The 23279-nt window shown below is 39.5% G+C and overlaps 1 protein-coding gene across 2 annotated transcripts in view; it reads left to right on the top strand.

Moving 5' to 3' along the window:
* The first annotated feature begins 2299 nt into the window (after positions 1–2299).
* ARL15 (ADP ribosylation factor like GTPase 15) overlaps positions 2300–23279 on the top strand; it is a 213846-nt gene continuing 192866 nt past the window's right edge. The window contains exons 1-2 of one of the 2 annotated variants that reach the window (XM_050328583.1): positions 14322–14410; positions 15017–15073. In XM_050328583.1, the coding sequence (XP_050184540.1) occupies positions 15020–15073 (54 nt within the window). In that variant the 5' untranslated portion in view covers positions 14322–14410; positions 15017–15019. Of the gene's footprint in view, positions 2527–14321; positions 14411–15016; positions 15074–23279 lie in introns of those variants that run through there. The other variant, XM_050328584.1, reaches the window with a different exon arrangement.

Below are 23279 nucleotides of genomic sequence, written 5' to 3'. Positions count from 1 at the left end.
ATAAACAGAATGACTAATACCTAAGTTTAGGCCTAGCTTGGCTTCTCTCTTGATCAAGTTTGTGCAATTTTCACTGTATATATGAGAAATTTTTTGATTTCATTAACTGATGTTCTGTTCAGCTCAAAAGGTCTTGTTTAAAAGCTAGAAAGAAAATTGTATGTATAAAATAATCATTCGGGAATAAACATTTTTCTTTGGATATATAAACACACTGCATCTTCATAATCACAACTATCACATTCATATAAAACAGGAGGGTCTTCTAGTTTATTTTCTCCAGTTGCAAATCAGTGCTAACTAAACTACATCTGAGAAAGGTTGATATAACTCAATGCTACTTTCAGAAATTCTACTACTTTTAGTCATGGTGTCTGCCCATGCTCAAACACCCTTCCCAATGAAGTGTTTTCCAGTATCCTAAATCTCCCTTGTTTCAATGAAAGTCAGTTACTTAATTTCCCACTACAACAGCCTCTCTGCAGCAACTCTCTGCATATGAATTCTATTTTCTCCTCAATTATGTCTAGAAGAAATAATTCTCAGTCCTTTCCTATTACTCTCATAGAAAATACTTCAGAAATATCTGCTTGTTCTTTATGTTCTCCTTTAGATTCCCTTCCAGCTACCCTTCAGTTAGAGAAGCATCTAAAGGAAGCAAGTCTCAAGAGTGATGTATTATTGCCACTAAAAAAGAAGCAGAGTTCCAAAGGTTAAGAGGAAAGCGATGCAAAATGTTAAAAATCCTTTGTGATGGCAGAAGGACAATGAAACCAGAGTTTCTTGCAGCTCCCTTGTTACATTATTGAGAGGCCTACTTTAGCCACCTCTGTAGGGGCTAAAGTTGCCTTTACCCTGTAGTTCCACTGTCAAAATGACATCCCGTGATCAGCAGTCAGTTGCCAGCAGTGACTATGACTGCATGGAAAACAGCCAAAATACTGAATAGCAGGAAGGGCCAAGCCTGTATCCCTCCTTCCACCTGTTAGCTATTAAAATACTAAAATTAGCAAATTTCTTAATGATAGAAAGTAAAAAAAAAAAAAAATCCTTTGTGGTCATCTAAATTTAATCCGATTTGCTATCTAGCTGTATTTGATATTGATTCCCGAAGTAAAGTAAGGATTGTCAAAGGAAGCAAGTTTTTTCTAGACTAAATGCATGAGGAAAAGTAATTATCCATTGACAAGAACAAGATGCTTTATTTGGGCAGACACGGGGAACACCTTACCAACACTGTCTGGATGTTGTAACAGAAACTGTTGACAGCAGACCTTAATAATTATAAAAAATCAGAGAAGTAATTTTAATTGCCCTTTCCCCATCTAGGTCTAGGCCAATTGCTTACCAATATCCTTACAAACACTTATTCCCATTTGCTCTTGGCTCCTCATTTACACCTCTTTTCTCCTAGCTCCTACCTGCTTTCACAAGTCTTTTTATTACACTGTTTTTTCTCTTCCTTATTCTGTCAGTTGATGCCTCGTTTCTAGATTTCCTGTACCACCGTCATACCTGTTTAGAATTTTCCTTCTATTTCTCCAGGAAGTCAGGCATTCCTGCTAACACCGTACATTTGTGGGAAAGCCTTCTTGTCCAGATGTCAGCCTGCAATACAAGCCATGAGCGCTGCTTTCACGGGTGTTTGGGGGAATTATCACAGAACCAATTAGGTAGGCAAAGACCTCTGAGATCATTGAGTCCAACCTTTGACCGAACCACTACCGTGTCAACTAGACCACGGCACTGAGTGCCACGTCCAGTCTTTTCTTAAACACCTCCAGGGACAGTGACTCCACCACCTCCCTGGGCAGCCCACTGCAATGTCCAAGAAAGAATTCTGCGAAGAAATTCTTCTTAATGTCCGAGCTAAACCTCCCATGGCGCAGCATAAAACTATTTCCTCTCGTCCTGTCACTGGTTGCCTGGCAGAACACGCCGACCCCCCTTTGGTACAGCCTCTTTTCAGGGAGTTGTAGAGAGCGATAAGGTCTCCCCTGAGCATCCTTTTCTTCAGGCTAAACACCCCCAGCTCCCTCAGCCGCTCCTCACCAGACTTGTGCTCCAGCCCCTTCACCAGCTCCCCTTCCCTACTCTGGGCTCTGGACCAGGAGCCCCAGGCCCCCTCCCAGCCCCAGCGTTGCGGTCCCGCCTCCCGGGCGCGCCTACGCCTTTAAGGGCGCGCTCCCCGCGGCCCCACGTGTGCGATCAGCTGACGGCGCGGCCCTCCCTCCGCCGCCCGCCCGCCCGCCCGGCCCCGCCGTCTCTTTCTCCCCTCCCTCCCTCCCTCTCTCCCTCCCCGCCGTGCGGGCGGCAGCGCGCCCTGACAGCGTCGCCGGGGCAGCGCCCGCTCTCTCCCGGCCCCGCTCCGCCGAGCCCCCCACGCCTCCCCGCTCTGCGCGCCCTCCCCGCCGTGGCGGAGCTCCGGCCGGCCCAGCGCCGCTGTCAGCCGGGCGGGCGCCCCCGGCCCCTCCGGAGAGCTCGGCAGCGCGGCGCCCGGCGCCTCCCCGGTACATGGATTACCTGGTAGGTTCCCCACCCGCACCGTCGGACACGTTCCCGAAAGGCGGGGGCGGTGTGCGGGGCTCAGGTGAGCACCGGCGGGGCAGCCCCCGGGGCGGGGGGCAGCGGGGTCCGGCCGCGCTGCCCGCCCCGGCCCGCCGGGCTGTTAAAGGGCGATAAAGCGGCCGGGCCCCGCTCATTTGGCCGCTATTAGGTTTCTAAAGCTGTGACCCGGGTCGCTGTTTTTTTCCTAAATGCTGGAGCTTAGGGCACGCTTGAATGAACTAAATTGCTACCGCGGGCGGGTTCAGCCGGGCGCCCGGGCAGCTGGTATTCGGGTGTAGCGTTTATGGCTGTTTAATGAATATTGGCTGCATTCGCCTGCGAGAGATCGTATCGCAGGCGCGCACCTCAGGATAGGGTCGTGGCCGGTGTTTGGACTTCCCCACTCACCCTCGGCAGGCGAACCCTGTGGCACGGCTGGGCAACGAGCACACGACTTTGTTTTAGTGTGGTACCTGCTTAGCTGGTCTTTTCAGCCTAACAGTGGGAGAGCGTAACGAGCACATCCCATCGCTCCAGTTTTGTTGACATCCCACTGCTCCAGTCTTGCTGCTTTGAGCGCTCTGCTGTGAACTGGTTCCCCCTCCTTCGCCGTGGAGTGCTGCAAAGCTGCAGATCGGGCAATAATCGGGCTAGGCATCTTCTGGTTATCCCTGTTCGTTAATGGTGTCAGGTGCGATCAGAAGTACTTGGAGTCAGAATCCTGACTCTAGTGTCTTCACATGAGCTGCTCACGGATGTAGGCTTTCAAGAGAAGTTCACCAAACACAACAAAATCTCTGGAGATGCTCTTTATAGTGAACTGATTTGAAGATTTGCCATGTTGAGGTGAGCGTTACATGCAGTGGCTGACTTTTCCTTTTAAGACGATGGAATTAACTAAACCAGAAATACATTGAATTTATACTTTTGTATTCTTGTGTCCATGTAGCTTAAATTTGTTTTGGTTTATTCAGCTTTATACCCCCAAAAATGTTTTAGGCTTACCTTCCTGAATTCAAATAACAAGAGAAAAGAAAATGAGTCCTTGTGTGGAAGAAATAGTAGGCAGGCTTCTCTTTAAGAACCTAGTTAATGAAATACTGATAATAAACTTGCTGTGTGTCAAGTGCAGCTTTATAGCTCCTTGAAAGCCTGGAGCTGTTTCTTAGATTTTTTTTTTTTCCTTTGTAAACTTATATCCAGACAAAACTGGCTATCCTGTACTTTTTGAAGTGCTTGCATTAACCTCTGTGACTGCTACAGGCTGTTTTGTGGAAGGCCAACCACTTGGAGAACAATAAATTTAATAAGCCTTGGAAACTGAGAGCATGTTTTTGTATTTTTGTATTAACTAGAGGGGGGAGGGGATTAAATAGCTCTACTTTTTTTTTTTTTTTTTTTTTTTTCCCCCCTGACTCTTTTTCTCCATTTGGTCATTTTCCTCTTTACTTTTGTGTGGCCTTCTTTGGTGTCAGCTCTAAAAAACACATTGAACAACTGCTTCAGGCACCTCGGAAAGTCTGCTCTAACAAAAAAAAAAATATTGTGCGGTGAGTTAGGCAACTAGTTGTGTGCACCCACTCTCAGCTTGGAGGACCAAGCTGTTGTTACACTCTGTACCCGCATAAAGATGGGCCTCTTTATTCATGCAAGATTTGAAGTTATAATGTGGACGTTAAGCTATGTATGTAGAACAACTGCCTCGTTATTTCCGTAACAACAGTAGTAAAAAGCTCTACATGTTAAGGAATTTTGTGGGTTATGCATTTATGTTGGGATCTTTCACCTACACTGCCATCAAAACATAAACAGAAGGTACCTTTGCTGATTCCTCATGTTGGGCAGTGGGACTTTTACCTATGCTTGCAGTGTGAAGCAGAGAGCAGAGCAAACTATGCAGTTGTTTCTGGTTGTAGTAGTCCCGTGACAGAGTATTAGACAAAGTTTTGGTTAGCAGTGGGGCTTAACGAGAGAGTTTAGTGGAGGGAGGTGAGGATAGCTGAGATCAGGTTCGCTGCAGCATGGACTCGGGAGTTGTTCCATCTCCTCAGCCAGCTCTTCCCAGACTTGCATAGGAAGGTTGTTTTCCTTATTCTAGCTGAATAGGACCTACACTGGTAGAGACTTCTTTTCTGCATTGAGGAACAGATCCCAAGAAATACTGAACATCTGTGGCACCTTCTAATATTAGCACGTTATTGAAAGCATTCAAACCCTGCTCAAAGCCAAGTCAATTTGAGCCAGGTTGGACTATGGCCCTGAAGCTATTAGGGGGAGATACCCAGAACCTGACTAGGGCCTCCCCTGCTTACAGAGTGATCCTTGGTTTACAGCTTTGATACGGTTTGATAATGAACTGGTACTAAAAGAGTATCTTCTGTAATGCTCTGTTCTGTTTTTAGTTTTGCGTTGTAACCAAAAAGTATCGCTGGCCTCTGTATCTTTACTAGCTGGAGGAGGCTCTTGAGCTTCATGTCTTTTTTATTTTGGTAGTGATATAATTACAATGCTAGGAGTGGTGTGGTTTGTTGTTTTGGTTTTGATCAACATAGCTAAATCAGGTTCCATCTCTAGAAAAGAATCCATCTTCACTCATTTAGAGGCATCTTTTACTTGTGTTATTATATCTTTTAAAACATACTGTGCAAACACAGCTGCGTAAGTGCAGTTTTGTAGGTTTTTGTGACTATGTAATCTGGTGTTTTATCTGCAACCTTCTTCCGCTCTGTTCTTGCTACATTGTGTCTGAAGGGATTATAGTGTATACAGAGACTTGTGTTGGTTGGCCTATGTTCAGTAGACTATGCTTAATTTAAGAAATTATGGCATGACACATCTTGTGAAAAGCATGGCATGTGACCAATCTTACAGTTTTTGCTTGGAGAACTTGTGGGAAACAACAGAAATGCTTCAGGTTTTCATACCTGCTACTTGCAATGCAAATTTTAAGCGAGTGGAATTTCACAATGCACTTCTTCAGAGGCATCTCTCTGTACTAGATAAGGTTATTACATTGAATGGATGCATGTATCAGCCTGATCTGTGTCAAACTTTTAAAAGCTACTTGAGAGGGTGATGTAGAAATTTGAGTGTGTGTCTTCACAAAAAAAAAAAAAAAATTTGCCTAAGAGGTTTATAAGATAAAATTGATAACCTGTTTAATTTTGTATTAGCAATTTTATTATGATAGCTTATTTCCCTAGATTGTACCCCAAGATACTACATAGTATCTTAGTTGTATGTAAGAATATTTCTTGGGCAGGTATTGAAGAGTAAATTTCAGCTGGAAATGGAAGATGACACTTCTTGCATGAACAATCACTTCATCTTTAATTTGTTGGATGTTGGAGTTTTTTTGTTTTGTTGTGGGGTTTTTTTGTTTGTTTTTTCTTTTTAGTATAACATGCTTTGGGTTTTTTCTTTGTTCTTTGTACATTTGTTAGCTGGTACAAACTATTTTACTCCTGTACGCATGCCCTCAAAAAGCTGAAATTTGGGAAGTTTTTGAGTAATTGTAATTAAATTTTCAAATTTTAGATGAATAGGCCTTGAAGGGACTTAAGAGTTTTTTCTTGGTTTCTGAGTGGTCTTGATCTCACGTTCTGTGTTGTTAGTGTTCAGACCAAGTCTTTCTTGAGTGGGAAAAGCTGCATATACCAAACTCTGGTATTCTTAATATATGAGGTGATATTAAAAGGAAAAAAAAAAAAAAAGAAAATATTTCTGAACAGCTTTTCTTTCTTGGACAGCTTACTTTTAAGACCTTTCCTTTGAAATAGTTTAGACCCTTTAATTTAATTGGACAGGCTTGATTTAGAAAGTGGTAATATAGGATAGATCAAGATCACTTAGTGGTTCTGGTCTACTTCATGTCCTGTCTTTCATTTCTGTTGCCAGTTCCATTGTTGGGTATCTGCAGGACATAGAAAACATTTTCTCTTATACTACAAATGGCATTAGGGAGGCATAGGTTTGAAGGTTAGAGTTTTACTTCACTGAAACTTTAAACCAGTAGGTGCTGCCCTTTGAATAAGGAAAGATGGGGAAAGGTCCATACTAGCAACTCTGTATTTTTCCTCTGAGACACATGTATATATTTTATATATCACCTGCAACATGAGCAACAAAGGTCTATGTAGCCTTGCCCTTACTGTTTATGCTAAATACCCCTCTCATATGAATTTTTTCTTTTATCACATAAGGATTATTTGGGCTGCCTGACTCATCTATCAGCTGTAACATCCTTGAAAATTTACACCCTCTGTAGAACACAAGCACTTTTTTCGTATTATCTTTCAGTTTGGGAAGATGATAAGGGGTCTGACAGTTCTTTTAAAATAATAATATAGCTGAATGCAGGAAAGAAAGTAACAGATATAAGATCAGCTAGTGTGCAGGCTGCATGCAGCTGTATTGGTGTTCAGATCAGATGCGAATCTTTGAAGTGAATTGTAGTCATCTCTACTTACTACCATAGGTTCGCATTGCAGAGTGAGCACAGATGACATGAACTTGATATTTTTTCAAACAAAACCGTATGGGAAGATGTACTTCACTAATGCAAGCTGTCCAACTTCACTAATGTGAAGTACAGGGCAAGTCAGTCCACAGGGCAAGGTCAGAACAAGTGTCTGCAGTATGAATACTAGTCTTCAACACTGACTCTTGCTGTGCACCACCACACTGTGTTGCTCTGCAGCATGCTGCTCCTGAATACTTCAGTTAGACCTCCAAGACCTCAAAGCTTGAGGCAATGTACTGATGAATTTCACAAAAGTTAGAAATGCAAACTTTGAATAACTGAGAAAAATCTGCATTTAGTAAGGACAGAATATTCATCCTAATACCACATGCTGATTACCATTTTTGGCTTGTCGTCAGTATCATCAGCTCATGTTTTTTTATACTGCCAGCTTGTGGTGTTTATTTTCTTAAACTGAGTTCTAAAGTTTTGTGATTATGTGAGGATATTAGCTTTCCATTAATAAAAGAAGCATTTTTAGTTTAATTTAAAAAACCAAATGTGGGCCCATACAGTTGTAAAGCCATAAGAAGGAAAACAAAAAAGGCAGCATTTAAATCTTGTGCTTGTTTCTATCCTCTGAAGTATGTTGTTTTGCTGTTTTTCACTGTGTGTGCAGCAAAACTTTCTGAAGTGCAAGCTGTCCAACTGTATAAAAGTCCCTCTGGACATAAGTAGGGTATATCCAGTTGAATTAGAGATGTCTCAGTCACATACTGAAGCCCTTCAGAGTACAGATCTTACCTTTTGTCTCACTGGGAACTTGGTGAGATGACTATATTAATTACCAACAAATGTGTAAGTAACTTCCTTCTGTCTGAGGAAGAGACATAAAGCAGGAAATGTAGCTGACAAATTCTCTTATGTTAGTTACAGTCCTGCCCTACGGCCTTGTCACCTATAAGGACAAATAGGAAGAATGTGAATCTTTGTACAGTGCTTTAGTGTATGTTTTAGTGGAGGAATAGAAGAAAAATTTTTCACAGGGACCACATTAGCTTTTGATATTGGAGAGTCTGAGGAAACAGGATGGCATCCAAGAGCCAGTAGGAACTGTTGATATGGGGGAAGTAAGTTTGCAGATTTTTTTGTTGTTGTTGTGATTTGGGGCTTTTGTATGGAAGAAACATCTGTTTTCTACATTTTATTAGCTCTTACAGCAACTGCTGCCTAGTTTTCCTTTATATGATTTTTGCCTTGAATAGAGATGAAAAATTTTAAACCATTAAAAATGAAGTAGTCATTTTTTAATCTGCCAATATAAGTTTCATAAGTGAGCATTGATAGCACAGCTCTGGCAGTGAATAAGAGGGGGAAGAGAATGCAGAGATTATGAGGGAATTTAATGTTTGTGTTTAGTAGTATACACTTTATATGTTTGGGTGGGCTGATGCAGGCACAAATATTAATAGGGCATATTGAACTCAGGAAAAAAATTATAGTACCTCTTTTTGGTAGTATTTGTAGTAAAATGGCAGATGAAATTTAGTGTTGATAAATGCAAAGTTGCATATCTTTATAGTACAAGTCACATGGTAGTATGGATGCATGGATAGGCCCTAAAATACCATCAGTGCTCAGAAAATGGAATGAGGATTCTTTAAAATGTCACTTCAACCCAGACATCTGTCAACAAGCTTAGAGCATTAAGAAAAAGGGGGAAACCATCTCATTTTTGCAATGCTTAAGTGTAAGGTTTGCTCTTGGCTTAAATGCTACATTTCTGGTTGCATCATCTCAAGAAAAGAATTGAAAAACTAAAGAAGATAGAAAGAAGGATGACACAGTAATTAAAAGAAAGCAACTGCTTCCATATGAATGAGGTTTAAATAGTTATAGCCCTTCGGTCTGAAGAAGAGACAGCTGCCTGGTGTGAGGAGGCAGTATTATAGAAGTCTTTGAAATCACAGAGAGAGGGTAACTAGGAAATAAGTAATTTTTTACCAATAGAAGAACTCACTGACAGTTATAATCCAGGAACTGCTTTTTCATATGAGTATAGTTGAATTCTGTGTCTCACTTGTGCAGTAATGTTAGGGTGGTCAAGATGAGTAGATCAGGAATTTGTACAGTGTCTTCAAAGACAGATCCGTTGTGGGTTGTGTCCACTAAATGTGATTGTAGGCTTGTGGAGATCCTGAAGCTGTGATTGCTGGAACCTGACGGTAGGTCCATAAGATATGATTCTCTGTATGTCCTGATGCTTGATGTGAGCTAAAGACTTCCATCCCTCCTCACTGAGGGGACAGCTAGAACTAGTTCCAGAACAGGAAATTGCAGTTAAAAATTGAGATATTCTGGATGGTGTCCAGGAGCTCTCCCCAGTGTAAGCAGAATTGCATTGACTGCACAGGAGGTGAGATTTAGTAATTCAGAAGGATTTATGAAGATACCTAATCTGCTCCGGGGGGGTGTAGCTAATGGATTTCCTTCTGCTTGGAGGTGATGCCTTGACATATGAGCAGAGGATACTGGCCTTCCAACGTTTGTGTCCTAATGAATTTATTACTTCATATGTAAGGCCCACAACACTGAGTGAACCTGAAACTGAATTGACAGTTTGTATAGAGTGATGATGCACTCTGCAGTGAGTGATCTCAGTGCTTTTTTCTTGCCTAGAAACTCGTATAATTTTGTGTTTCAGCAAGACTGGAGAAAAGGTCCAGTGTTCTTGAGAAATATTCATGCTGTTCTTGCAGCTATTAATTTTGTGCTGGCTAATCTGCATCTTTCACTGTCTGAGCCACTGCAGTCTTGGAAACAGTCATGGAAAACTGTTGTACTGAGAATATTGCCTAAAAGAGGGGAGAGCATTGTTCTCTGGTTCATCCACTTGATTACTTTTTATGATGACAAGAGATTTCTTGGATCCCATCCTATTTCCTGTTCACATATCACTGCTTTTCCATCAGCATCAGGTTTCTACTAGTCTCTAAACTAAGATTTATTTTTCTAATGATTATGTATAGGAAGGCTGGTATTTTAGAAATCTAATTATTCAGCATTGTTACAGGTTTGAAAAGAGATGTTGGATTTTTTTCCTCCCCAATATTAATTATTGGATAGTGTGCATCTACAATGAAAGGGCACCCCCTCACCCCATTCTTTTTTCCGAGGTGGGGGAAGGCGGGGGCGGGGAGCGGGGTTCCACACAGAGTGGCACAGGAGATGAGGAGGGTTCCTTTTAAAACCGGCCAGCACCAGCCATTGGGGCCTTTTGCTTATGGGTCTTCCTGCCTGTTGCCCAATAAAACCGGCAGCCACCTTTTTGTTCTCCTGTTTGATTTTTCCCCCCGCCCCCGAGTAGAAGCCTTCTCCCTGCCTGACACCGCTGACAGGGAGCGGCCCCAGTCCTTTGCCGGCCGTCACAGCAGCTGCCGGGAGGAGCCCCAGGAGAGTCCCTTCCGAGTGTCTCAGAGCGAGGTGTCTGCCCCAGGCTACGCGCGGTGCCGGTGCTGCGGCGGCTGCCTGACCCTCCCACCGCCCACCGCTGCGGGAAGTTACCTCCTGAGCTGTGGAGCCCAGAGCTGTTTCCGAGGTCCGTGCCCATAGCCCTGGGCCCGGCGGGGACCCCCCCTTCGTGGCTGGCTGTGGAGCCGCCATCGCTCACGTGTCCGTGAGCTGTTGTTGAGCCAGCGGGAACAGCCCGCGGACGGCCCCGACTGCCACGGGGAGCCACGGTGGCCCCACCTGGGGAAGGAGGATTTTGTTTTGAAAGTTTTGGTTACACCATTGTTGCTTAATTGGGCTTGTTATATATATATATATATATATATATGTTAATAAAGAGCTGTTATTTTCCTTTTCCACGCCCTCTCACCTGAAGCTGCTTAATTTCGAAGTTACAGTATCTTAGAGGGAGAAGTTTGGTTCCCTTTTGTTTCTAACCCTCCCTCCTTAGCAAACATTTGTCTCTTGCTAAACTAAGACAAGCATTAAAGGAGACTATGAAAATATTTTGTGTGTCTTTTAACCTTGAGAACTGTATAAAAAGCTGTTCGAGGAGTTTAAATTAGAGCTGTTATTAAGGGAATGTGCTAGAGGGCTGTGACATCTTGTGCAGAAAGAGAAGCCTTGCAGTTACTACTTGGAGTTCAGTACGCGAGCTTAGCAAACGGCAGTTCTGGTCAAAGTTCTTGTTACCTTTATTGTTGTGTAGTTGTATGTGCTTTTGGGTACCCCCATGTTCTTTAAAGCACATAAACACTGAGAATTTGTTTCAGGCTCCATACATACAGGTGCCTTAAACCCTGCACATTTTGTACACTTGTGTTGCTAATTTTTGCAATTTTATGCACTGAAAAGATGGAGATAAGAATGGAGGTGAAAAAACTTTTGCCTGGAAGATCCAGTAATTCCAAGTGATTCCTGGATTGTATAACTTCTTTATAAGTGAGCAGAAGGGCTTCTTGATCTTTGCTTAACTAATGAACCATAGCACCTGAAAAAAACCCTCCTAACACTTTCCTTTTCTCATGTTGCTTTCTGGTTTTGTGGTCTTGGAGCTATACTAAGTGCTGTGATTTATTTAGGATTATGCCACAGCAAGTTAAGGTCGAGGTCAGTATTTCTGCTGGTTGGCAGAACTGAGGCTACCACCTCCTGCAGTTCTGTCAGGTGTTGAGCCTTTTGTATCTTTTCTGAGAAGTGATTAGTATCCCCTCCCCCTTCTGCCCAGCAAGGTTCTTGGGCCTAGTGCTTTCAACTCGGTGCTTGCAGCGTTGAAGTCATCAGTTGCAGAACATGCTCTAATTAATCTTTTCAAAAATCTGATCTCTTGTAAATATTATGACTAGGGATTTAATTTTGTATTTACTGAGGGTATAGGTATTAATTAAAACAATGGCTTTGTGCAATTGCAGACTAATAATGTGTGCCTGTGGCAGAGCTGTATGAGATTTGTTTTGTTTTAAACACTGCACACTGAGAGTATTTGGTACTGATATTTGTACTGATAGCTGAACGCTTGAAAAATGGACAGAACAAATGCTTGTTGTGAATGAAAGGTTGCACAGCTGCAGGCAAGACGTCTTTCTAAATCATTATGTACAGCCACGATTTTACAAGGTATGATTAAAATAACAAAGTCTTGGGTGAATATGAAAGTTAGCCATGAATTGAGTTTCTGATGGGAGAAAGAATTTAATGTTTATGAGATGACTCTTTGCCTAAGAAAAAGGGTGGGTATTGGCATGCTTGTGTTGTTTGTCATATTTGACCTGATGACTCCATTTTTCACTTTGGACCTATGAATTAACTTCTGTGAAGAATTAGTTTTTGTAGAATTGTATCAAACAAAATATCTTTCTTCTGTAGTATTTGTAGGTATATTTTTACATTTTTTTCTCTTATTTTCATGCTTACCATGTAAAATCCTTTCAGAAAGCAGCAGTAAACTGTAAGTAAATTAAATGCAAATTCTCCAACAACTATTTTGTTGCCCAGTTGTATGGTCCCAAATGAGTTGTAAAACCAAAGTAATGAAAGATCACAAGTATTAAAAATAAACTCCTCACTGTAAAAACAGATTATGACATATATTGTAATTCAGTGGTCAGATGGATAGTATCACTAAACTTCTAATTATGTAAAATTACTGTCACTTTTTCAGGGATTCAACTGAAATAGTATTGGGGAGGGGATGTAAATTTTTGGAGGTAAGGATAGGTGAATATAAGAGAAATTAAATACTGGGATTAATGACCCTTTCTGATATGCTGTAGTTTATAAGCATTATCTTGGAGGCTTGAAGAAGGGATTACTTTGATTTTTCTCTGGGAAATGCATAGGGGAAACATTAATTGGTACTGTATATGACAGTAGGATGGGGAGATATAATTTTAGAATTCATGCCTTATTATAGCCTTGTGGTTTCAGAGTGTTGTCAGTAGCAAACCCAATGATAGATGAGTAAAGTAACACAGGCATAGCTTGCTTTATTCTACTGAAGCAAGGATCTACAGGCATCCGATGGGGAATTTGAACTGTAGTTCTCCCTCTAATGTTTAGCCAGAAAGTACTGAACAAAAATTGAAGAAGGAAAACTAGTCTAGAATAAAAGCAAACTGTATACATTGAGAAATTGTAATGGCTTGCTGTGCTACATGTTTACTTTTTCTTGCAAGCGGAAATAATCATTTACTTTATATAAAGTTGTATCTGCCACAGCATAAAATCTGTCAAGATACTGAAAATATAAATTACTCTCTGTATCACCCTATGTTTAAGTATGGGCTTCAATTGCAGCAGACTCAGGCTAAACATTACGAAACTTTCTGGTAGAGAGGATAATGAAGCACTGGACTAAATTGCTTGGGGAAGTCATCCATCCGTGGAACCTTTGAAACAAGGTCTGCAAATATTGTCAGGAGAGGAATGGGTATGGTTTATAACCCCACCCCACCACTTTGTGTAACACAGGATTTCTCAGAGTCAGTTCCTATTTCTCAGAATTTTTTTTTCTGGGAGAAACGTGGGGCACACAGACTTGGGTGTTTGTTCTTAAAGCTGAAAAAAAAAAATCCTTGCAATTGAAATGGTGCTTTGAATCAGCATTTCCTTGTCAGTAATAATAGGCTGAATTGCTTCCAGTAAGAAAAAAAATCAACCATGCTGTTGAAGTTTCCTTTCAGGTCTTTGTGCTGTGCTTTTTGACTTCTAGTGAAAGTCAAAAGCTTTTAGAGAGTTCAGTGAAATACTGTTTGTTCAAAATTTAGATTTAACCGTTACAGAAAAGAAAAATGTTACTACACATTTTTTCTATTATAATTACATATTTTCTATTTTCTATTCTTATAATAAGACCTGCTTTTTCTTTTTTTATTTTTTTTAAATCACACTTGTAATTAAAGTGTTACTTCAATTGCAGGTTTTTTTGTTTTTTTTTTGAAGGGGGAGAAGTTAAAAAGCAGAATCTGAAAAAAAATATCTTGACTGATACTGTTTAAAATCTGTAGCATCCAGCACTTTATCTTAAATACCTATAGATGATGTGTGAACTTGTTAAACAAGTAGTAAAAATGTTCCACTTGATTGCTTTAAGTTTTGCCTACAGTGACTTCTCAAATACCTTATTGAAAATAATTCCTCAATTACTCTTCTGAATAAATCATTGTAAACCTGGTTTATTGTACATGATCATAGAGCAAAAATGGCAATGTGTAGTAGTTTTTATTTTGGTGTTGGAGAGTTGCATTAATTTCCTGGCTTCTTTATGCTAATTAAAGAAGATGTTTTTAATCTGTTTCATCAGAAATTCATAGCCCATCCTCAGCCTCTGGGTGACTGCAGAAGACATAGAATTGTGTCATCACAACAGATTGGAAGTTGAGCGAGTTGAGGGTAAAAACCTTTCATATGATTATTCACAGCTCTAAGAACAGATGAAATAAAATATTCAAGAGGGTTCTATTTTAAACATGACAATATCAGAAAACTAAAAAAGTAAGACTTCAGAAATGTGGGAACATTAAATTATATGCATTATTTTGGTATATCGAGGCAGAAAGTTTCAGTGATGGTACAGAGAGAGAACTGTAACATTTAAACACAGACTCTCTTTACAGTCTACTAAGAAGCCAAAAAGCACTCCATTAAAATGTCTCTTGTAGGTTGTTTTTAAACCAGAGTAGATAAAAATAAATGAGACTGAAAGCTTACATGCAAATTGTTAATGTGTTCAGGCATTTTGGGGATCATTAGGTAATTTGTGGCCTATAATGAAATACTGAACTAGTGAGTTGTAATGGTGTTGGCAGCTGCTTCTGTAGGAAAAGGTGCTAAGTATCTGCATAATCTGAATTTATATGGCATTTTTCTTGAGTTGTTTAATACAACCTTGAAGAAGAATGATAAGGTGTTTCCTTCAGGGGAGAGGGGAGAGATGGGAAGAAAAGTAATTCTTAATTAATAGCATTCTTGGTAATGTCTTTATTTTAATTCCTTTAGACTATGTCTGAATGTATCCAGCTCTCATTTGCTGTTTGTAGAATTGGCATTTACACGGTAAGGCAATGTTTTAACTAACTATTTTGTTGTTAGTGTTAATGCCATTTGAGTGAAAAGAATTTGCTTAAGTTTTTTAGGATTGGAATTAAGTAATGCAGATAGCAAAAGGTATTTGCCATTCTAGTTTCCATAAAGAGACGATAGTATGTTTTTACCCTGTCAAAGATTTAGTAATACCAGAAAAAAAAGTATTCTCCACTTTAGTTAAAAAGGTAAAGAAAAATTCAGCCAACATCCTAAGGTATAAGAAAATTCATATGCATCAGTTGCTGAGAATTCTTGCCTAATGTAATCGCTGAAGGGTTTGTGTACATTTACTGTTAGATATCTATGATTTTTGAGTAATGTCATATATTAAAACTTGTTAGCTAAATTCACATTGCAAGCTTTGTCTGAAGAACCCTCATATATTCCAAATGTGGTTAAGTTAAACTTCCCAAACCTTATATAAAGAAATGAGGTTTACTTTAAGCATATGTCCCAAATATGCTTATTTTTTTTTTCTGTTCCCAGTTGCTCCAATTAATGATGAGAACATGGGTGTTTTATAGAAATGTAGAAGGGTGTGTTGCTCAAATTATGCTTCATATCCTGGAGCTTTTGGAGCATGAGTGCTGCTCCTTCTGTTAATACTTTTCAGGATGAAACCTGGCACATGCCACTTCATGTTTGATTAGAATGTACAGTCAGAAGTGTAGGTGAGTTTTGAACAGAAGTGATGAGTGCTATTTGCCATCAGTAAGTCTTACTGGAGAACAGAATCACAAAGCTTAACATTTATTTTTGTTCATTAAAATTTGGTTGCCAGTAGTGCTTAATATCTGCTTGAGGTTTTTTTCCCATGACATTTGCCTGGGTTCTGTTTTCAACATTTGAAACTCTAGTTTCTAAATGGTAGAAAGTAACAGATTTGGGCAATATGGACAAAATACTCAGGGAGGAAAGCACTACTTGCAAAAGCAAAGGCATATTTTCCTGTGGTATTTAAATTTCTTAGGAAGACTTCCTTTCTAAAAATTCCTGTGTGATAAGGGAAATTTAAATGAAGGATCGGAGATGGTTACAGTATGATGTTTTCATGGCTGCAAGGTACACTAACTGTCCACCAGCTCTTTAGAAGACTCTAGTAAGCTGTTGAAGTTAATTTGAGGGAATGTCCAAGTATAAATGTGTGTGTATTGCAGATCTGGGTGTATAAAGGTACAATGTACGGCGAAATACATACTCCGACGATAATTGGTTCTGTGTTATTTTAAAATAGGTTAAGTTGTCTATATAGCACGGTGCAAAGCTAAGTAGTGGTTAGTAGCTGCAGTTACGGTGATTTGTGTAACTGGTATCTCACTGTGAACTTTTGGGCAGCCAAATATTTAATTTCATCAAATGTTTTAAATTGAAAAATAAAAAGGGCTACCTTCATGTATGAAAATGCTGAGAGAAACTGATTTCATTGACTGCTGGTACTTAATGAAGGACAGTAAGGAGGATGATGAGTAGGCTTCCAGAGCATCCATAGATGCACTGTTGTGGCCACAGTTGCAGAGGCAGCACATGGGTCCCATGAAAAGTGCATTTGAAGACTAAATAGTTCCTTTAGGAAATTGTTAGGTGCAGAGAATACTTGCTTTTATAAGAATGCCTGTCATTGGAAAGGTGAGTTTCAGATGATGTGACTGGGAAATGGGCTTGGACATCTTTGATATCAGAGTAAACAGAGAGGCCTGCTGAAGTGAGCTATGCAGAAATGCAGCATGATAGTTCCTGCCTGTGTTCCATGCCCTGCTTGTGCCTGTGACTCTGCTGGATCTGCTGCTCAGGTATGTGAGCAGTCTGGCAGCTAGCAAGTATTGTGCTCCATACTGATGTCAAGAAGCAAGACACAAAACTCCAAATTTCCCTTTCAATTAATTCCATGTGTGCTTTCTGCTGCATGCTGTTTTGCAGATTTAATAGATTTTCTTTTTACTAGTTGATTGATTTTTGTGCAAAATCTAAGGAGTCTCCCAGATTCCAGTCCTTAGCAGCACCATGTTTTCAGTTTTACTGTATTACTTGAACACTTCCTGTTCTGCATGTCGTCATTGTACAGTGCTGCAACTATCTTAGAAAGGCTCTTAGTCCTTTGGACTACAGACGTCTACACTGTTAGTCAGTTATCAAGTTGCTTATCAGTAACACTCGCAAGCACCCATTACTTCAACTGTACTATGCTATTAAATAGGCTTCCTGTTTTTATGGCATGTACAGATTGAGATGGAGGAAGAGTTTATATAGTGATCCATGGCAAAAGAGCCTGTCATGCCTTCAACTACCATAACTAAGAGGACAAAACTTTGTTGTCTTGGGATAGGAAAAACATACATCTTTGCAAGAGTACAGAAGGAAATACAATGACTATTTTGGAGGAATAAACCAGATGAGGTTACTTTGAAGTGTATACCCTCGAAGGATGATAGAAGAAAAGCCAAGTGGTTAATATAAAAAGTGTATAGATATATGTAAGGATCTGAAACTCACAGATGTGTATCCTAAAAGGAAAACATTATCACAAACTCAAATGAAAACTTTTGGGATTAAGAAATTACCCAACCAATGAAAATAAACTCAATTTCCTGTGTGTTTCACATAGCTAGTAGCTTCTGGGTATGACAAAGTGACACACTGTAGCAGCATTGTATCAGTGTTGGCATTTGCTTTCTGAAAAGAATGAATAATCAGTATTTTGGTGTTGGTAACCTCTTGCCTTGAATTTGCACAATGAGATGTGGAAATAAATGATGCATTTTTACAACTGTACTTTCTGTAGTTTATATATGGTAAGTATAGTAAATGATGCAAATGTGCTTTTAGTTTTCTGGTTTACATTGGACTTACTTACATTTGCCTTTGTTTATAATGATAAATTGATGTTGAAATGGTTTGACTGGAAACAGCTGTTGTGCTGAGGAATTTGTCTGAGGTTAGAACAAAACAGAAATAACATTTACTTGTTATGATGAAGTTGTGGAGGGGAAGCTTTTAAGAGAAGAGAAACCAAGGCAGTAACTAAAGGCAGCCATTGAATAGGAGGTAATCATAGGAGTATGTTTGGAAAGGCTCTGGAGCCAGCCTGTGACTTACAGTATGGAAAGCTTCCTGTGAGATTCTTCCTGCTTCCCCTCCCTGACATGGTTTCCCATTGGAAAATGCTAAGTTAAAGTAATAACAGAACTCATATAGCATATCCTGTCTACTCCTCCCTTTCCCATGTCGTGTCCTTGACATGAGCAGCAAAACAAAGGCACAAAAGTGCAGCAGGAAAAAATCCTTTTATGTGCTACCCTCTGGGAAATGTGTATAATTCCATTCACAGCCACTGCTGATACTCTGCCGGTAGGCTGTTGGAAAGGTGTAAATACTTTTAACTTCCACCCTTAAATAAAAGGTGTTTACTGTCACCAGAGTCTTGTCAGTGACTTCATGGGGTGGGACTGTGCCCACTTTGTTGTTGCAAATCTGTAGTCAAGCTGTTTGAACTGTGCTGGTTGGCATTTACAGTGCTACCAACCAAAACAGGAGAAAGAGAAGAAGGCTGTTCTGATGCATGTGTTGCTCTGTGCATGTGAATGTTACATATAATGTACTGTACTCACCCTACTGAGCAGCTTCTCCCTGTGGCCAGAGCTCATGTAATCTGTGCAAAGAGCTTAGCAGCTTGGTCCAACCAATGCTGCTGCGACAGTACTGCTTCTCTGAGCTACTAACTGATGTACACTGTATGTACAGCTCTGTGGGAACCTCTGACAACTAGTAATTGATTTAACTGGGACAGGTATGGTTTGCCAAACCAACCAGCTAATTTTTGCAGAATGTCTGTTTGACAAACTTGCAGGTTGGAATAGGGCTTTGTCCTGGACTAGGGACTTGATGAATAGGACTTGTGTTCCTTCTGATTTGTCTCTGCTGTCAGTGGCCCCTTCCTGCTCTAGAAAAGAGCAGTGTTGCTCCACAGACCATTTGCTCAAGGGAGGGTAAGAGGAAAAGCCCAGATCCTCATTACAAAAAGTCTCCAGTGTTTTCTGTCAGACAAGTTGCTTTTCAATTTGCATTTATCAAAGCTATGTTGTCAGTTATCCTGTACGTAAGTGCTGTTTTGCTTCTTTCCTTTGGAAATCAGGATTCCTAATCCTCAATCCTGCTGTCTTTCCAGAAAACTGTTGTGTAATGTCACAACAAAATGTCGTGTTTTGCCTTCAGTGGCTGTTCCGCTGAAAGATTATGAAATATGAAAGATTAACTACTCTTTTTAGGTTCAAGTGATGTAGCAGGTGATGGCATAAGTGTGGAATTTTTCCAGTGGCCTCTGCTGAGCATCCTCTCTTTTTGTGCAGTTTGCAAAGTAGCTTCTTTAATTATAAAAAAATTAATTTAAAATAAATAATAGGTTTAAAATGCAAGTTGTAAGTATATTGCAAAGAAAAGATTAAAAAAATCTGACTATCTCCTATGAAAAATATGACCTCTTTGAAATGTGAGCTACCCTGAGACTGTGGACTGGAAAAGGTAGCAGGGAGGCACGTTGAATTAGTGGCAAGTGTACAAATCTAGTAGTTAGCTCTATAATTTTAATTACAGAGAGGGTGAAAAGACTAGAAATGGCCCTCTAGTGAAAGTAATTTTTTTTTTTTTAACCCCACATTGTGTATCCAGAGACTATGTACAGCAATGAGTCTTGCAAAAAAGCAAGTTAATGTGCAAGGATCCCTGACTCTGACTGGTCAAGTCTACGTTGTGATGAAAGATTGTGCCCTGTGATTATGCTAAAAACTGCATATGCTGCTGTCTGCAGGAATGCAGTCACATCCTCTATCTTGTACCGTTGTACAAATAAGAATATAACAGTTGACTTGCAAGTGGAAATAGCAAGCAACAGTAATATATACCACTCATAGTATTTTGCATGCAGTTGTAGTTTTTTTTATTGTTCTGATTTTTGCCACACTCTTCCCAGAAGTGGTGCTGCTTTTGAGTATGAATTGTAAACTGTTTCTTATTGGTCTATATTTGCCTTGAACAGAAGCTGGAAACCCACAGAGCATTAGAAATTATATTTCTTGCAGAATAATTATGTTTTTCACAAGATTTCATATTACAGCAGAAGTGGGAAAAGTTTGTTGTGCAGGTCTTAAACATATTTTGATACTGTGAGCTCAAAAGTTGTCTGTTTTCCTTAGACTGATAGAAGATTGCTTTTTCCTGTGAACATACTTGCACTGTATCCTGAGGACATTGGTGATATGTTTCTATTATGATTGCTGCTGTAAATAGTTCAATGTTGTTTTCTGAAGACATCCTGCATTTGTTCAAGAACAGGAATGTTCTAAGGGAAGAAATCATACAGGTGGATAGTAGATGAAAAATAAATAAATTAAGGAAGTGCATCAGATGCCCCAAAATTTCATCTGTTATGAATTAGCTTTTTTGGGTAAAAGACACTTCTAATTCTCTCTGTTACTATGTGTCTGGCATTGGTGTTTTTAATTTTTCTTCTCACAATAAAGTTGAAAATGTTTTCTCAGTTGTTGAAGTTAGTTTGCTGAATATCTTTCTGCTACAGCTTTTTTATAGTCTACTGTCTTCAAAGTAGTTTGAGATTGTGTTCATGTGTAATTAAAGCAATAAATGCTTTTGGAAAGGCTATTCTACAACATCCTTTAGATACTTTTAAAGTAAATAGGGCTTTTAGATCAACTTTCTACTGCAATGCTTGTATTTTGATCAGTTTGATTATATTGCACGCAAGTCATAAAACTATTTATATTCCATCATATGCAGGCCTTTGAGTGCCACTTTACTTTAGTTGGCAAGGATTTATATAGTACCAAACTGTATTGAATTTTTATTGGATTTATATTGCTGGGTATTATGTTGTTTAAGAGTACAAAACAACAGTGTTTAATAGATGCCATAATTTCATACTGTGGTTCCGCTGGTCTGAATGTGTATGAATGTACATACATAAATTTCAAAAGGTAGCTTTAAAGTGACTAGGTGTTGTTGGTATCTCAAATGCTGTTCTGGGCAATAGACTTCTAGGAATTGGTCAAGATTAGAGAGGTAATGTCAAGGATGTCTTTTGTCCTGGAAAGCATAGGCTACATACAGCTATCACATGGTATTTTAACCAAGACTTTAAAATTCTGTTTCTGGTATTGTCACAATTGCCTATGTGAGTGGAGGCAAACCTCTGGTACCTCCGCTTGCAGCAGTGTTTGTTCTCAGGCTTCCCAAAGTTGCAACTTCAATTTCTTAGCTGTATTTAATATTACCAGGTTAAGTGCCGGACCTGCCTTGTTTCACTCAACCTTTTTGATGTTCCTCTTCAAGACTTCTGGTTGTTGACATCAAGATTTGTGTTTCATATGCTTTTACCTTGCTCTTTGTAAGAGTTGCGTGTTGTTTTTTTTCTCTGCTTGAATTTATTGGCTGTGAAAGAGAATGAATCTATTAAGAGAGGATCACAAGAACAGCTTGGGTCATGTTGTGGGATGTTAGAGGGAAGTAACTCTTGGTTTTAACGGTTCTAAATTGCTTTTCATTGTGACGTCTCACTTGACTTTGAAAGAGGATGACTCCAAAAAGGATCAAGTGTAGAAATAGACACCTTGACATACCAGATTTAAAAGCAATGGCTGCAGCAGCTTGAGAGACCCAAATACTGGACCTCAACCTTGCAGGAAAGAGTAATATAGGGGTCATGAAAGGTAGTTCTGAATCCAAATAACCCATGAATAAAATGGCTTGTATATTAACAAAAATGTGTGTTAAAAAAAAAAGGGAAACACAAATAAATAAAAAAAAAAACTGAAAAACAACTACTGGGCAATGAGCTGTACTGAGCTGATGAAAATATGGGGCTCTAGGACTGCTGAATAATGGGCAAGAAAATCACAATAAAAGTGCTGAACCTGTAATGTAACATTAATTCATCTTTCATACACTGTCACCCTTCAATAAGAATTTAGCCGATGGTAAATCAGACTCAGATGGAGAATATGAATAAAGCTCTTAGTAAGTACAAAATTTGAATGTATTTGGAAATGTCACTGAGACTCTTCTTCATGATAGTTTTTATTATTCTATCTTCTTGTATTCCCGAATCTCACAATAGCAGCTCAACTTTCAAACTTCCTGATGAGAGACAAGCTATTTTGTTTTTCAGCAGAGTAAATGGACATGTAAAATGCAAACAATTTACTGATATTCCACAGCAAGTTCTAGACAAGATCTTGTGGTTCTGAATCACAGTGCCTTGGGCGATTGGTGTCCGGGCATTTCAATACTTGCATTAACCTTCTCCTCTTTTTACTGTTGAAATTAGAACATAAGTAGAAAAAAATCTGTTGTGATTGCAAAGTTGCTTGTGAATTCTAGCATGGGATTCAAAAAAGAGAGGCTTGTTTTGTGGCTTCTTTTGTGGGAGTTAGGGATTTTCCCTTTTAAAATTCTGTAGTGCTCTTTGCTGAGGAAGGAAGATGTTAATTTGCTCAAAATCTTGAATATTAATGCAAGGAATGCCATTGATTTCATGTTGTCATTACTTTGTCCTCTTTCTGGCCCCTTTCAAGCTTTCTTTACAAGGCTTCTTTAGGTGAGATAGATGAGCCAGGTAAGCTGACATCTTTTTTTCTCCTAGCTTCCGGTTCTAATGAAATAACCTTTTTATCCCATGGTGTGATATTATGTGTGACCAGGGTTCAGGATGTTCTATTTTTGATTCCCTGTTCTCTAATTGCTAGAATACTTTTGTTAATAAAAACCACTTGTGTTATATTTCAGCATGTGTATTGCCTGTTTACTCTAAAAACTGTTGCAAGGAAGGCCTTCTTAAGAAGGAAAAGGTGGAGGACTGAAAAGAGGGACTGTGTAGCAAATGTGGTGCCAAAACTTTTATTTATGCATAGAAGTTATAAATTTTTACTACTGTATACTCAGTATGTTGAACTATCGCAGGTCTTTGTATTGCTGTTTAGGCACTGGACACAGCTGTATTCCTTAGCTCTTAAACTGACTTAAGTCGATTTCTGGTGGCTTCATCTGTGTTTTATACTGCAAAAAGACTGCTTATTTGAAGAGTAGGCTTTGAGTCTTGGTGGAGCTTTACAAGAGTTATTTGGGATATCAAAGAAGGTCTTCCTGTGAAGGTTTTTTTCAATAGCTGTTC

The sequence above is a fragment of the Myiozetetes cayanensis genome, unplaced genomic scaffold (genome assembly GCF_022539395.1).
Source record: "Myiozetetes cayanensis isolate MyiCay16 unplaced genomic scaffold, myiCay2020 scf4, whole genome shotgun sequence".
NCBI lineage: Eukaryota > Metazoa > Chordata > Aves > Passeriformes > Tyrannidae > Myiozetetes > Myiozetetes cayanensis.
Note: the sequence above shows the minus strand (reverse complement) of the source record. Positions and strands in the feature narration are given on the sequence as shown.